Source organism: Mus caroli, unplaced genomic scaffold (genome assembly GCF_978045245.1).
Source record: "Mus caroli unplaced genomic scaffold, Mus_caroli_1 scaffold_1, whole genome shotgun sequence".
In the NCBI taxonomy this organism is placed as follows: domain Eukaryota; kingdom Metazoa; phylum Chordata; class Mammalia; order Rodentia; family Muridae; genus Mus; species Mus caroli.
Window position 1 is genome coordinate 158336039 of NW_028227256.1, and position 17575 is coordinate 158353613.

Sequence of the window (17575 nt, forward strand, 5' to 3'; positions counted from 1 at the left end):
CAAGCAATAAGATAGGCAAAGTTCCATCATTCAATATCATTTGTATTACTTTGAAATAATGAATCCCCTGACAATGCTAACAAGCAACCAAAAACAAGAAAAGAAGAAAAAAAAAAGAAAGCAGAAAAGATGGGCAGATGGGAGATAAAAGAGGTGAAATCTCATAAAAGATTAAAAGATGTTTGGAAGATTGAAGTTTTGAATAATGCCCCTATAATGTTCTTTATAATATGCTACAAAACTATTCCACCAGCAATAAAAACTGATGAAAACTACCAGCTAAAATAATAAAAGATAAAACCATGGTAATTTCAAATTACCTACTACATGAGGTCGCATTGAGCTTTGACACATTTTTTAATATGAAACTTGAGAAATGATTCCTGTGTTTACTTGCTGATATGGTCACATTGCATTTTGCATACTACAGTTACAAGGTCGAAAATATTATAAAATTTGGAAGACCAGGACTACTAACAACAACAAAAAAAAACACCATGAAGAATTTTACACACTAAATACAGACATTTTATAAACTGACACTATTCGAATTTACATTACTTTCCCATTATATTTTTCATTTAATACAAAACAAAAATTACATGTTTTAATGCCTTTCAAACACAAAAGGACTAACATACATATAAACTCACAAAGCCTGTGGCAGCATATATATGGCCTGTATATCTAATAATAATAATTAAAATACCAGGGTATGGTGGTGTACACTTATAATTCCAGTACTTGGAAGGCAGAGGCAGGGGATCACTGCAAGTTGGAGACTCTGTGTCAAACAAAGCCAGGCAGTGGTGGCACATGCCTTGAATCCCAGCACTCAGGAGGCAGAGGCAGAAAGATCTGTATGGATCTAAGCCAGATGGGATCTCAGATATAACAGGAGTAGATACAAGCTCCCATCCCTAACCCGGGAGCTAGCTCCAACTGACAACTGCTCACATAGATAGATAGATAGATAGATAGATAGATAGATAGATAGATAGATAGATAGATAGATAGATAGATAGACAGACAGACAGACTGTCTTCTCCAATGGTGTCTCAAACTATATAGTTTGGGCATACAAACTATAGTTAAAGGGCTGGCCCCATGCCTAGCAATAGTTGGCCAACACAAAATTAGCTCTGGTATCTTTGTCTCATAGTCCTTTGTCTGAACACGTTTCTTCTTGCTGGTCTTTTGTTTACATACTGTGGTTTCCAATTTTGTACTTCTATGAGTTTTCTTTATAGGCATGTGCTTCTCATTCCTCTCCCTACCACCCCGCCCCCTGCCCTTATTTTGTCCTATTCTGTTTTTATTTTCAATTTGCTTGTTTCTTTCTTAAAAAGAAAAGAAAAGAGACAAAAAAGAAAAAGGCAGCTTGGAGTTGGATGGGTAAGGAGGTGAGGAGAATCTGGAAGGAGATGACGGAAGGAAATTTCATCAGAATAAGAGTCAGAACAAGATGAAAAAGAAAATCCATTTCCAATTTTCAAAATTATATCTTATCTTCTAAGGTGACTAATTTAAGAATGCCACAGAAACATAAATTTTGTTCACTTAATATGAAAGCAATCTTAAATACTCTAACTGATGATCAAAATGAGAAAAATCAACTAATGTGGATTACTAAATATGGCAAATAGAGATCACCATCAGATACAATTACATTTTTAAGCATAAAATTTTTCTATTTATTTATTTTGGGGAGGTGATGTTGGGCTTTGTTGTTCTTTATTTTATTTTGTTAGAAGGTTAGTGTTTCAAGTAATTGTAGATAAAATAAGAAATCTTTGTCTTTTACTGATTATTATTTCTATTAAATATGGCAACAGTCTACAGGCACATGAGTTAAGATACATAACAACTTGTGTATTATCAAAATGTGCAGTTTTCACACATTCCATTGGTTGCCTTCACATACCACTTGATTTTCTTTTTTGAGGAATTTCATTGCCTTTAGTTGTGATATAAGGGGGTCTATTTGCATATAAAGAAAAACAAAGGCAGATGGCCTAGGGCTATACCACAGCTGTAGGCAGAGTGCTTGGCTGGCATGACCAAGGTCCTAGGTTTGACCCCTAGCAATGCATAGGCTGTAGTGGCATGCATCTATAATCCCAGCACTGGGAAGGTAGAGACAAGCTGAAGATCCTCTTTAGCTACATTTATCAGAGTGAAGCCATCCTGGGATGTGTGAGACCCCGTCCAGAGAGAGATAAAGCAATACTACTATACAAAAGAACAAAAACATCCTACCTGTTTCAACCTCATGAAGAAAGTCTCTGTGAAAGTCTTTCTGCTAAAATACCAAAATCTCTCATTTGCAGGGTATACACGAACTACTGTCTCCAGGAGAAAGCGGACTGGCTCCACCACCTCTGTGACCACCATGTCCACTGCAACAGTCATGTACACCCGTTTATCTGCAATAGAAAATTTCTGGGTTTTATTATTCCTTGTTATTGAAGAAAATAAGGTCTAATAAGTTACACATGAATTATATATCTAGACAAGCATATTTCCTTCTAGATATTTATTTTTAAGTACTTGCTAACCATTGGATAAGTATGTAATCAAGTATTCCAAGACTGTTCCTCAGGCACTGATTACGCTATCATAATCAAGTGTCTAAATCTCCTGACAGATGTCTGATTCCATTCTCCAAGTCAAATCCTTAATATAAAACACAAAGACTGGAGAAAATTGGAAAAGGCCTGGGGTTGAATTCCCAGCAATGAAAAAATATAAACAAATAAATTTGAAGATAAATTTTAGTCTAAAATTATCAGGTTTCTTATACAATCACTAGAAAATCAAGGATGCATTCTTTCAACCTTGAAACAGGAAGGACAGAAACTGATAGGTCTGTTTGGTGATTGCAAACTAGAGGAGATGTTCAACCCTCTTTTATAAAACCTGTACAACAGAGTACTGCTAATATAAACATCTCTGTGTGGTATGAATTAAGAGAAAAAACTCTGAAGAATCATAAATACTTTCACTGTTCATAATGTACATATAGCCTCAAAAAAATTAATTGAGCTGGGAACATGGCAGATAAGAGAGAAAGTTATTCCAATGTTCTTCACTAGAAGAGTATATCTTGCTATTAGTAATAATTGATGCTTCCTATCTTTAGCCAAAAGTCAACTGTGGGCATAAAATAAGCGCCTAAATAAATAAAATTAAAGACCAAATGAGACGGGCGTGGTGGCGCACACCTTTAATCCCAGCACTTGGGAGGCAGAGGCAGGTGGATTTCTGAGTTCGAGGCTAGCCCGGTCTACAAAGTGAGTTCCAGGACAGCCAGGGCTACACAGAGAAATCCTGTCTCAAAAAAAAAAAAAAAAAAAAGATGAAATAAGACGATGTATTATAAACATACAATTTAACAGAATAAAAATAAAGCATTTTCAATAAAACTATAACTCAAGTAACTCTTTAAATTTAGTTTAAGGGCAGATCAAAGACCTAAATCTTTGAGTAAATAATAAAAATGTTAGTAATGTACACTTCTTAGTTAAAATGGTAAACAAAGATACACAAATTTTCAAAATCTGTTTGCTTGTATATGTCACCCTCCTCCATCACACTCACCCCCCCCCCAAAAAAAAAACCAACTTTACAGTCATATAGAAAGCACAAGTCAATGCTTCTCACATATCAGATATGAGCAACCAATGTGACTTTCAAAGGATTTGTTTGAACTAATAGTTTTCTCCACAAAAGCATGAAAAAAGACAAAAAGGAACTTCATATTCACAAATATTCTAGATAAGTATATCTTCAATTTAAATAGGCATCAGTACTTTCTAAAAATGTAATAAAACAAGATTTTTCACAATGAAAATTATGAAGTAATAAGAAATATCTTAAGTCACCTTTCGGCGTTTCTTCATTAAGAGCCAGAAATATTGGTGCGTTGGGGTTCCACATGCCCGTGATGACGTAAGCTCTCCCATCATAGCTCTTTCCCATGGACTCCTATAAAAGTTGAAACGGGAATTTAGATACTATGCACGAGGAAAATTACCACACTCTAATTATACCCTTAGTCATTTTAATTTATTAAAATATGAATCTATATTCAAATGAGGCTTAAGTTTTAATATAAATTTCCCCATGCAAAAGCATTTCTTTGAATATTGTTATATTCCAGCTATCTTCAAACACAGGTTCAACATAAAGATATATTCTTCTTGCATGAAAAGAGGTGTACCCATTCATGCTGAATCACAAAAACATAGAGTTGTAAAGTTGTATTAAACATGATCTTGCCAGGCATGGTGGTGCATGCCTTTAATCCCAGTACTCAGGAGGCAGAGGCAGGCGGATTTCTGAGTTTGAGGTCAGCCTGGTCTACAAAGTGAGTCCCAGGACAGCCAGGGCTATACAGAGAAACCCAGGCTCGAAAAACAAAAAACAAAAAACTAAAAAATAAAAAAATAAATAAAAATAAACATGATCTTTTGTTTGTTGCCAAAATATCTCTATATAAAATACCACAATGTAAAATTACCTGCACTAAGTTCAATTCCTAGCACCAGAAAAGAAACACACACACACACACACACAATTACATACAGAAATAATAAATTAATAGCAAATCACAGAAGGAAAAAGTGGTAGCCGGGCATGGTGGCGCACGCCTTTAATCCCAGCACTCGGGAGGCAGAGGCAGGCGGATTTCTGAGTTCGAGGCCAGCCTGGTCTACAAAGTGAGTTCCAGGACAGCCAAGGCTACACAGGGAAACCCTGCCTCGAAAAACCAAAAAAAAAAAAAAAAAAAAGTGGTAATCTTCTCTCAATCTTCTAATATTTAATGGTCTTAAATGTTACTATGCTTTATGGCAATAATATCTTCAAACATACTCCTTTTAGTACCTATAACTCACTAATAAATCACTGAGGAGACTTTATAATCCACAACTGTATCTCTATCTCTCTCCTCTTTCATCTTCCATCCCACTCACTTCCTTCCCCCAACCCTGCTCTTTCCTTCCTTTCACCCTCTCTCCTTCCTCCTGCCCTCCCTTCAATTTAGTTTTTATCTTTTTCTCCCTAACTTTTCTCCCTCCATTTTAATGTTTTTACTTAGCCAGCTACTGACTCTTAGTAAAACTAGCAAGTCCTGCAGTGAAAGCTAAACCATACACAACTTGCGCATATGTGTTTCAGAGAAAGCGAGACAAATGGCACCTTGTGGAAGAACACCAAGAAGTGTGGGGACATGTGCAAATGCAAAAGAATGCTATCAATAAAACTTTCTGGTTTCTGATGTCCTCGTATTATAAACAGTGAAAAAAGAACGGGACCAAAACAAAGAAAACTTCCTTTTCATTATTAAAATTTTCCATTCCCAATAGACATTTCTCCAAATTCCTGTAAAATATTTTTCTACTATATTACTATCAATTTGATAGTCAAATTGTATGACATAGGCTAAGAATCCTACATTCCAAAGATGAGGTGACTGAAAGGAAACCTACTAAGCAATTCCACCCTAAAGACAGTCATAAACTCATCCTTCCTCTCCTTGATACATAACACATGCACACGCACATGCGAATGCACATGCTCACACACATGCACCCACTCATATACACACACATTCACATGCACACACTCATGTACACACACATGCACACACATGCACACACATACATGCACATACATACATGCACACACACACTTGAACCCACTCATACACGCACACATACACACACACACACACAAGCACACACATGCACACACATGCACACACACATACATGCACATATGCACGTGCACATGCACACACATATGCACTCCTCTAGCTCCTCCACTACCCTACTAACTAGTCCCCATTCAGAACAGGAATAACTTCTTACTCCAAATTTCTATATGCCAGAGGCCCCTGTGGTGGAATTAGGGAAAGGTTGGAAGAAGCTAAGGAAGAAGGCGGCCCCATGAAAATACCAGCAGTCTCAACTGATCTGGACCCCTGAGATCTCTCAGACACTGAGCCACCAACCAGGCAGCATGCATCAGCTGATATGAGGCCCTGACACATATACAGCAGAGGACTGTCTGGTCTGGCTTCAGTGAGAGAAGACGCACCTAACCCTCGAGAGACTTGAGGCCCCAGAGAATGGGGAGAGCTGGTGGGGTCAGGGGGTGGTAGAGTGAGGACATTCTTTTGGAGACGGGTGAGGAGGAGGTATGGGATGAGGAGTGGTCAGGGGGCAGATCAGGAGGGAGATATAGTCTAAACTGTAAAAAAGGATTAAAGAATATAAATAAATAATTTTTTTAAAGTCTCAATGCACCTAATTAGAAAATATGCATAGGGGAAATATGCATTACCCAAGAGATAAATACCAGTATCGTACCATTGGGAATGCCTTGCGGGTGAGTCATTGCTATGGTTTGTCAGTTCCACAGCTGGGCAGGACTATGTATTACTTTTCTCTCTGGCATCTTGCATAATTGGACTTAAGGCCCATGTAATGCAAGACAACTCATGTTTGGTACCATAAACCTAGGCTTCCACCCATAGGTAGTGAGGTCATAGATAGTAAGGAAAAATTACTACTATCATTTTTCTACATCAATATATCTTCTAATTGCTTTCTAAATATTCATTGTATAACATACCTACAGATAAATGTAACTCTCAATCCTGATCTAAAAAGCTTTTGGCAACAGATGGAGACTACTACAAAGATCCACAACTGGTCAATATGCAGAGAACAAATGACCATGGGGTGCCCAGTCCTAAACAGAATATCTACAGCACAACCCTACACCTAAGGCTCAGAGAACACGAGGGGAAATAGAGAAAAGAGTCTCAGAGCCAGAGGACCACTAGGCATGACAAATACGCTACAGCCATGAAAACACAACACTGTCATTGCCTAAAAAAGACTTGCATAATGAGCACAACCCTGGACATGCCATTGGAGATGGACAAAGTTTCACAAGGCCCTACGCATACTAAGAACAATGGGCAGTCAATGGTTGTTATGAGAGAGAAAAATCACTATTTTCCAGGGATGAACTTCCCGATACATTATCCAATTTCAAGTGATTATCCCTAAACATATGTATATACCAGCAACACAAATGTAACATTAAACATCAAGGGGCTGTGAATGTGTACATGCATATGTATGAACATGGCAACAGCAATTACAGAAGAGATCATGAATCCAGGAAAGAGTGGGAAGAAGAGAGGTAGAATCAATGTAAATACAGTGCTTTCAAATCTGAATTTTTAAAAATAATTTGTATCATGACAAATTGCTCAGTATAAATAAAAAACATTTCACAAACTGGTAAATGTAACATGCATGCCTTTTCAAAGACTTTTAAAATAAATGAAGTGGCAAAAAACTCGTTTTCAGTTTCACATGACATTTGGGTATGTCATAGGAGCAAAACTATGAACATCTTACTCTAAGAGCAAAACTAAAATATTTAAGAAAAGTTGCAAAGAGTGTAGCTTTTGCTTATTACAAAGAATATCCTGTCAATAACCAGAATTACATCCTTGGTTTCAATATAAAGTGTTGAGATCCTTTTTAAAACACAAAATCTAGCCAAGGGTCAGTGACCATATATTAAGATATCAAGAAGATTAACAACACCAGATAATAGTAAATCTCAACTATTGATACTAAAAATGCAAAGCCAAGCACTGCCCAACTGTTTGTTGTGTAGTAACCCCACTTCTGTTCCCAGGAATATGAATACTGTCTAGGCCTTTGATACTGATGATTCAAAAAATGGAGTCAAATCACACAGATGTGACTAAGGAGCCTCAGAGGCTCACACCACCTTATAACTCTATAATCTGACTTCAGGTTTTATGTGAAAATTTCTAGCAATGATTCACCCTTATCCTATAGATTCTGAAAGACCATAACTAGAAGCCAGCATCTTAATCTTTTTTATAATGTCTCAGTACTCTAAAAAAGACTTCTTCATGTTATTCTCATGGCTAAAAAATGTTATGATTTGCTTCTGGAAAGCCTACATTCATTACTGCTGTGCTGTAGAGAAAGGTAGAAGAGAGATGGAACAACAACTTATCTGTACTAACACATTCAATGTAATTGGCTGTCCTCATGTGACCTATCCAGGCAGTATTTCCTCTCTGTGTCCATGGCACACTATACACTAGAGAAAGCACCTAACCATTGCTGAAATTACACCCTCAAAAGGTCTGACTTCACCACAAGAATAAGTGCACACAGCTACTAAGAACTATATTGTACTAATTCATTGTTTTTAATAGCTGAGTAGTACTCCATTGTGTAAATGTACCACATTTTCTATATCCATTCCTCTGTTGAAGGACATCTGGGTTGTTTCCAGCTTCTGGCTATTATAAATGAGGCTGCTATGAACATAGTGGAGCATGTGTCCTTGTTATATGTTGGAGCATCTTTTGGGTATATGCCCAGTACTACCTGGGTCCTCAGGTAGTACTATATCCAATTTTCTGAGGAGTCACCAGACTGATTTCCAGAATGGTTGTACCAGCTTGCAATCCCACCAGCAATGAAGGAGTGTCCCTCTTCCTCCACATCCTCGCCAGCATATCTGTCACCTGAGTGTTTAATCTTAGCCATTATGGTTGGTGTCAGGTGGAATCTCAGGGTTGTTTTGATTTGCATTTCCCTAATGATTAAGGACTTTGAACATTTTTTAGGTGCTTCTCAGCCATTTGGTATTCCTCAGTTGAGAAGTCTTTGTTTAGCTCTGTACCCCATTTTTTAATAAGGATATTTGATTCTCTGGAGTCTAACTTCTTGAGTTCTTTGTATATATTGGATATTAGCCCTCTATTGGATGTAGGATTGGTAAAGATCTTTTCCCAATTTGTTGGTTGTCATTTTGTCCTACTGACAGCCTCCTTTGTCTTACAGAAGCTTTGCAATTTTATGAGGTCCCATTTGTCGATTCTTGATCTTACAGCATGAACCATTGGTATTCTGTTCAGGAAATTTTCCCCTGTGCCCACATCTTCAAGGCTCTTCCCCACTTTCTCTACTATAAGTTTCAGTGTATCTGTTCTTATGTGGAGGTCCTTGATCCACTTGGACTTGCATTTTGTACAGGGAAATAAGAATAGATCAATTTGCATTCTTCTACAAACTGACCCCCAGTTGAACAAGCATCATTTGTTGAAAATGCTGTCTTTTTTCCACTGGATGGTTTTAGCTCTTTTGTCAAAGATCAAGTGACAATAGGTGTGTAGGTGCATTTCTGGGTCTTCAATTCTATTCCATTAATCTACCTGCCTGTATCTATACCAACACCATACAGTTTTTTATCACTATTGCTCTATAATACAGCTTGAGGTCAGGGATGATGATTCCCCCAGAAGTTCTTTTATTGTTGAGAATAGTTTTCCCTAACCTGGGTTTTTTGTTATTCCAAATGAATTTGAGAGTTGTTCTTTCTAACTCTATGAAGAACTGAGTTGGAATTTTGATGGAGATTGCATTGAATCTATAGATTGCTTTGGGCAAGATGGCCATTTTACTATATTAATCCTGCCAATCCATGAGCATGGAAGATCTTTCCATCTTCTGAGATCTTCAGTTTCTTTCTTCACAGACTTGAAGTTCTTGTCATACAGATCTTTCTTTCACTTTCTTGGTTAGAGTCACACCAAGGTATTTTATATTATTTGTGACTACTGTAAAGGGTGTCATTTCCCTAATTTCTTTCTCACCCTGCTTATCCTTTGAGTAGAGGAAGGCTACTGATTTGTTTGAGTTAATTTTATATCCAGACACTTTGCTGAAGTGGTTTATCAGTTTTAGGAGTTCTTAGCCAATGGATGGAACTAGAAAATATCATCCTGGGTGAGGTAACCTAGTCACAAAAGAACACACATGGTATGCACTCACTAATAAGTGGATATTAGCCCAAAAGCTCAGAATACCCAAGATACAATTCACAGACCATATGAAGCTCAAGAAGAAGGAAGACTAAAGTGTGAATGCTTTGGTCCTTCTTAGAAGGGAGAACAAAATACTCATGGGAGCAAATATGGAAACAAAGTATAGAGCAGAGAGACTAAAGGAAAGGCCATCCAGAGATTACCCCACCTGGGGTTCCATCCCATAGACAGTCACCAAATGCAGGCACTATTGTGGATGCCAAGAAGTGCTGCTGACAGGAGTCTGATATCTCAGGAGTGCTGTCTCCTGAGAGGCTCTGCCAGAGCCTGACAAATACAGAGTTGATGCTTACATCCAACCATTGGACTGAGCACGAAGTCCCCAATGCAGGAGTTAGAGAATAGATTGAAGGAGCTGAAGGGGTTTGCAACTCCATAGGAAGAACAACAATATCAGCCAACCAGACCCTCCAGAGCTCCCAAGAACTAAACCACCAACCAAAGAGTACACATGGAGAGACCCATGACTCCAGCCACATATGTAGCAGAGGATGGCCTTGTTGGGCATCAATGTGAGGAGAGGCCCTTGGTCCTGTGAAGGCTCCATGCCCCAGTGTAGGGGGAAGCCAGGGTAGGGATGTGGGAATGGGTGAGTGGCAGGGGGAGAAGGGGAATAGGAGGTTTCGGGAGGGAGGATCAAAAAAAGGAATAGCATTTGAAATGTAAATAAAGAAAATGTCCAAAAAAAGAAAAAAAGAACTATATTTCACACAAATCTAAAACCCCAATATATTACATAGTGTTTGGCATACAACTAGGTTCTCAAATTTTTGAATAATGTGTTCTAATATTGCTAGAAAATTAGTGCTGACATAGTTACCATGAAATAATTAAAAGAAAAACTTCCCACAGTGATATTTAAATTATATTTATGAAACACTGTTGAAAGGAAATATATAAAATATAAAAAACTAAACTCACAAAGTAAGGAATTTTATGGTTACTCTAACACTTCTGCAACATTCTAAATCACCAAGTGAATGTTCATTACCAGCAGCACCAGAAGGCACTTCTCTTTAAGAGTTAAAATGCCTTACTACCTTCCCAACAAACGTTAACCTGAGTATGTATCATTAATCTTTTTTGTTGCTTTGTTTCTTTGTTTTTGTTGTTTTTCAAGACAGAGTGTCTCTGTGTATCCCTTGTTGTCCTGGAATTATTTCTGTAGACCAGTCCAGCCTTGAATTCACTGAGACCTACCTGCCTTTGCCTCCCAAGTGCTAGGATAAAAGGCTTGTGTCATCACTGCCTGTCTCATTAATCCTTTAACAACATTCCTCAAAGAAATCTAGTCACTATCCATTGCTAAGTACAAATTCAAGGAAATGCTTCAAAGAAAACAAGCATCACAGAGCTGCAGATTAATTAAATGAAAGTTACGTGCAATTTGAAAACATTTGCCTGTTACCTTAGGCTCAAAGGAGAGACTTGTTCCTGAGAAACCAACTAGCTGGAGGAGACAGGCCCTGTCCCTGCAGCTTTCACCCTACACACAATTGTTTGTGTACAAACTTTCTTTCTTTCATACATAATGTTAAGTTTGAGTTTCCAAATTTAATTACTGCCATCAAAAAATTAAAATAAACAACTCTGACAACATGACAAAATGTTAAAATATAACTATCTTCTGTACTTAATTAGGACACTTAAGGTTGTCATTACCATATCCAGTAAATGCATGTCACTGTTCTTCACGTTTCGACCTGGGCTTAATAACATTCCAAAACATCTGAAAATATTGGGGGAAAAGAAAAGGAAAAATAAGGTATCAAGAAGAACACAGGAGTCCAGTGAACAACAAGCCCTAACATAACTGTATAATCTGAGGTTTGTACTCACAAATAGCTTTGTCTTTTTGAGAACTTAATAAATAAAAACCCAAGATACATAATAAAATTATATACAAATCATAACAATACGGTGTCAAAATTCTCAGGTGTTTATTTTACCAATAAATAACCAAGATCATAAATTTTTCTAAAACTTATATTAAATTATTAGTATAGTAGTAAGATATAAATTAGTTCCTAGAAAAATAAGATTTTCATTTGCCTTATAGTTATTCCAAAACTACAGGTCATAATTAACTAACCCATACTCAATTCCTAGTAGTATATTAATTAATTAATAAATTAAGTTTGTAAAAAATTATTTTTAATATAAGAAAAAGACATAGTGCTCTCTCTGTATGGAGCTAGATTAACAAAGTAAAACTTTTAGTACCCTGGTCCTCGTGAGTCATGTCCACCACATAGCATATATACTCAGCTGAGATAAGAACCAGTTACACAAGCTTCATCACTAACTGTCCTATCACACTGTTAACAACAGTACCCAGTACATGACTAAGATTATTACCTAGTGCCCACGCTTCCTGGTGCTAACATAGCTTCAGGAATCTTACCAACACTACTTTATTTGGAAAAGGTTTTCATAAGCTCTAAACTTCTGCTTTTTCAAAATTTCTAGGCTATCATTAGCTCTACTTTATGGGTAGATCAGTCATGTTCAGATCAGTTAAACAATACACCCAAATTTATATTACTACTAAATAGATCTTACAGATCAATATGCACTGTGACCTGTCCAGAGCGTCGTTCTGCCGAAGAACAGTCATGCTTAACAGAGCTTTTAGCCATAGCAACCCTAAAGTATAAAATGTATGCCATGCAGAATTTTATATAGGGAGTAAAGAATACAACTAAATCAAACATAAGCTTTTAAAATCAAAAAATAAAATGTCATGCGCTGCATAAGGAGCCCAGTGGTAGGGAGGATGCCTGGCACCCTGGCGTCCTAAGTTTGAGCAGTAACAACACTGTAAAACTAAAGCGTTGATTTTTATACTGGAGCTACCAGTCTATGCTTAGTTCTCTTTCCTGTTACACAAAGGCTTGCTTTCCTAGCAGCACACTTCTACACAGGTATGACCCCACTAAGCAGAGTCTATACTTCCTGCAAGCACTGGGAGTACCATGCTCAAGGCTCCCTTTGGTGTCTGGCAAAGCCACACCTATACCAACAATAAAGCCTGTAAACTCAGATAATAATTCTCCAAACACATTCCTGAGCCACTGAAAACACAATCTGTCCTAATATTCAAATTTTTAAATTACATTATCTCCTTTAAATGTATATGATTTTTGTATCAGTTCTTCTACTGTGGCCTTACCGCTTGTTAACAATAATAATATAATTGTTGTTCATGTGTTCATGTGTTTTGTGTCCTAAGTTCTCCTGCCTGCTCTGTTCTCTCCAGTATCTCTTTGGGTTAAGAACATGCTCCTGCCATCCAGAGACTGCCCCACCCGGGGATCCATCCCATTTACAACCACCAAACCCAGACACTATTGCATATGCCAGAAAGATTTTGCTGACAGGACCCTGATAATAGCTGTCTCTTGTGAGGCTCTGCCAGTGCCTGGCAAATACAAAAGTGGATGCTCACAGTCATCTATTGGATGGAACTCAGGGTCCCCAATGAAAGATCTAGAGAAAATACCCAAGTAGCTAAAGGGGTCTGCAACCCTATAGGAGGAACACCAATATGAACTAACCAGTACCCCCCAGAGTTGAGTCTCTAGTTGCATATGTAGCAGAAGATGGCCTAGTTGGCCATCAATGGGAGGAGAGGCCCTTGGTCTTACGAAGATTATATGCCCCAGTACAGAGGAATGCCAGGGCCAGGAAGTGGGAGTGGGTGAATTGGACAGCAGGGTGGGGGCAGGGTATAGGGGGCTTTGGGGATAGCATTTGAAATGTAAATGAAGAAAATGTCTAATTAAAAAAGGAGAAAAAAAGGCAAAAAAAAAAAAGAACATGCTCCTGGATTTTAAACTTTTTAAAGTTACTATATGAAAGTACTAGAAAAATGTTTAAATCTATTTCTCAAAGCTCCTGTCTAAATCAATGCCACAGTTTTTAGTATAACCTCTCTCTTTTTGGTTGTTTTGGAAAATATAAAGTACCATATCATTACTTCTCAGTCACGTGAACATAAATGGTAAAACTACAATTACATTATCTTGGGATAATAATCCTATATTCCACGTTGCAGCAAAAAGACCTTGAAAGTTCAGATTCCCTTAAATAGTAAGACCACCACCTTAGTTCAGTGGTCTCTGACGCATTCCTCTTCCCCTGGCTTATAAATAAAAATACTGCCACCAGCCAGCAGTATGACATTTGAGAAGCACTAACTATTACACTTGGACCTCTGCTTTTTCATCTAGAAAATGAGGTAGGTAAAACAGAGAAACTTTAATTCCTCCAGCAATAAAACTACACATTTTTTTATCAAGCCCTATTAGTAATTTCCAAAATTATACTTCATAAAAACACATAAGACTTTTTATGAACACTATGAAAGTATTATTAGGAATAAATATGTCAGGAAATAGGATAGGTTTTATTAGTAACATTATACCTAATGTCAATATTATATGGTTCTCTGAGGATTTCAGAGCTTTCAACTTTCGTTAATTAATTCTGTGAGCAAGGCAGGAAAGGAAACTGCTGTCTCACCTGTATTCTCAATAAGTGCACAGGCCAGAGGCAAGAGAAGTAGTAAACAAGCAATCACTGTCAGATACGGTATTATGTTCATGTGTATGTTTTGCAGGGGTTATATGCTCATGGTGGTAGATTTCCTTGAGCTGCAGTTCAGGTGGTTGTATGCCACCTGATATGGGTGTTGAGATAAAACTCAGGGCTTCTGCAAGAGAAGCAGGCTCTTAAAAGCCAGCCAGCTCTCCAATGCTCGCCTGCTTGTTTGATTGTCTGTTTGTTGTTGAGATAGGGTATCATGTATTCCAGGCTGACTTAGACCTGCTATGTACATTGAATCTGTAGATTGCTTTTGGTAGGATGCTATTTTTATGATGTTAATTCTACCAAGTCATGAGCATGGGAGAACTCTCCATTTTCTGCCTTAAATTAAAATAGTATTATTAGGTTTTTTCTCTTCCCTCAAAAGGTTCCAAATATTTTTGTAAATACTTTTTTCCCTCTTCAGTGCTTCCATTAAGGTGGTTGAAGAGATATTTCAGCATCTAAGAGCACATGCCACTCCATCTAGCCAACCGGAGTTCAGTTTTCAGCACCCACTTCAGATGGCTCACAATCACATGTAGCTCCAGCTCCAGGAGGTCTTATGTCCTCCCAAGGGTACAGACACACACATGACAGACACATGGACATATACATAAGCCCTTTTTAAAATATTCTATTAAAAATAAGGATAAAATGTTATTAACTAAACAATGTTTTATTAGTAAAATAAAAACAATTTTACTCCTTCTGTAAGTATATAAATGTATTCCTAATTTATCTGCCCTAAAAGGTCCCACAGATGTCAAAGAGAAAGGCTTTGGAAAGAAAAGCAAGGTGCTCTCGTTCACTGCTGCCTTATTAGCAAGCTATGTTTCTTACCAAGGTAAATACTATGCTGTAGTACCATGCCAAAAGAAATAAGAAAAAAAACACCTTTGTAGCCCTTGCTTTGGTATAAACAAGTCTATATATGAGAAACCTGGAATGAGATAGAAATATAGTAAAAAACTACCAGCAGGAAGTTGTTACCTTATCAATTTCATGACACTTAAGGCTATCTAAAATAATTACTTGCGTTCTGTTGGCTTGTTTGTTTTGCTCCCCAAGAAAAGTATTAGAAGCTTTATCTGTGGGACTGGCTAATATTAGAAACTAGTCCGATTAATCTGTCAACTGATATCCAATAATGGCATAGAGCACACAGTACTCTGAACAGGAAAAGTATACTACAAAGAAATTCTTCAAGACTGGAGAGATGCCTCAGAAAATTAACAGCACATACTGTTTTTCCAGAGGACTCAAGTCTGGCTCTCAGCATCCACAACCACCTGTAATTCTAGCCACAGGGAAACCAACTCCTCTAGCCTCTGAACGCACCTACACTTCTGTGCATATATCCCTATACAAGCACACAGACATAATTAAAAATTATTTTAAAAAATTAAAATTTTAAAAAGAATCATTTACTGTAGTAGGAGGATAAAGGGAAAGTATCCCGAGTAAAAATAAAATTGAAAAGGATGGGGAAGATTTTTTTTTTTCCTGACATTCAGATCGTCCTATACAGGCAAAAGTAATTGCAGCCCTTTGGATAGCAAAGCTTGCTGTACCCTCCAGGTAAAGTCAATAAGCTGGCAGCTAGGTGTGCCAGCAGAAAAGCAAAGAAAATCAAGATTTCTGATGCCAACACATATCCAATGTGGTACAGAGCCCAGAGCACACTATGTCCATATTGAGAGGTTCACATGGTTGTCTGAGTGTGCCAAAACAAAAGGCATGAGACCATGGAGAGACTGCATGCATGTACAACTAGCATCCAGCATCATTCCCAGATCTGTGGCAAAAACAAGGAAAATAATCACAGCACATCAGAAGGGGAACACACTTTCTCCCTGAAGTGTCCCTCCAGCACCCTCTACTGCCACTGTTGAATATTGTGTTTTCTGGAAAAGGAGAACTGTCTAAAGTTCCATGAATCAGGTATGAGAGATTTGGAGACAAGAATAAACTGACAAGTGATGTATAGAATACTATTAAATTTCACAGTTTACACAAATATTTAAACCAATAAATTGAGAAATGTGTACTATAACATAGTAGGATGCTGTTTACCAAAAAAAAAAAAAAATTAAAAGAGGTCTGAGGTGTGTAGATTTTGTTAATGTCAATTTCTTACTTGTGATACTGAACTATAGCTATGCAAGGGTTTCCACTGGCAAGAACGGATACCTGCACATGAAACCTCTTTGTAATGTTGGTACAATTTCCTCTAAATCTATATATACATTTTCAAACTAAGGATTGTTTTCTAGTTTACTCCACCAAGCAGGGGAGCACATACTCTTAATCCCATTAGTCATAGGCAAAGGCAGATGAATCTTTGTTAGTTCAAGGTCAACCTGGTCTACACTCTAAGTTCCTAGCCAACCAGGGATAGATAGTAAGATCTATTTCAAATGGCAAACCAAACCAAACCAAACAAACAAACAAACAAATTATCAACAATAAAATGAACTCTTAAGACATTAATCAGCATATAAGAATACATTACAGAAGCCAGGCATGGTGGCACAATCCTAGTTGTAGGCAAAGAAAAGCATAGACTGAGAGTAAAGGGCTAGAAAAAAATGTGTGTGTGTGTGAGAGAGAGAGAGAGACAGAGAGAGAGAGACAGAGAGACAGAGAGACAGAGGAGAGAGGTGGGGGAGAGACAGAGAGAGAAAAAGAGAGAAAGAGGTGGGGGGAGAGACAGAGAGAGAAAGAGAGAGAGAGAGAGAGAGAGAGAGAGAGAGAGAGAGAGAGAACACAAAAAATGAGCAACAATAGCAATAATGTCAGAGAAAGTAAACATGGAGAAGATGTAAAGAGTTAATGAAGTTCATTATTGATAAAAGGGCCGAGTCAACGAGAGGCAATACATGTAACCGTGTTTTCCAAACACATAAAAGTATGCATTGTTAAATATAAAGGGAGAAGGATACTCAAGTATAATAAATGGGTCAGACTTGCACTTTTCTAAGTGGACAAATCATTTAAACAGAAAATCAACAAGCAAACATGTAAACT

At 37.5% G+C, this 17575-nt stretch overlaps 1 protein-coding gene across 1 annotated transcript in view; it reads right to left on the bottom strand.

The window, feature by feature from the left end:
• Positions 1-17575, bottom strand: part of Rabgap1l (RAB GTPase activating protein 1 like) — a 587625-nt gene that overhangs the window by 485835 nt on the left and 84215 nt on the right. The window contains exons 8-10 of the mRNA XM_021173796.3: positions 11621-11687; positions 3885-3987; positions 2260-2426 (exon numbers count right to left, since the gene is read on the bottom strand). Of these exons, the coding sequence (XP_021029455.1) occupies positions 2260-2426; positions 3885-3987; positions 11621-11687 (337 nt within the window). The remainder of the gene's footprint in view (positions 1-2259; positions 2427-3884; positions 3988-11620; positions 11688-17575) is intronic.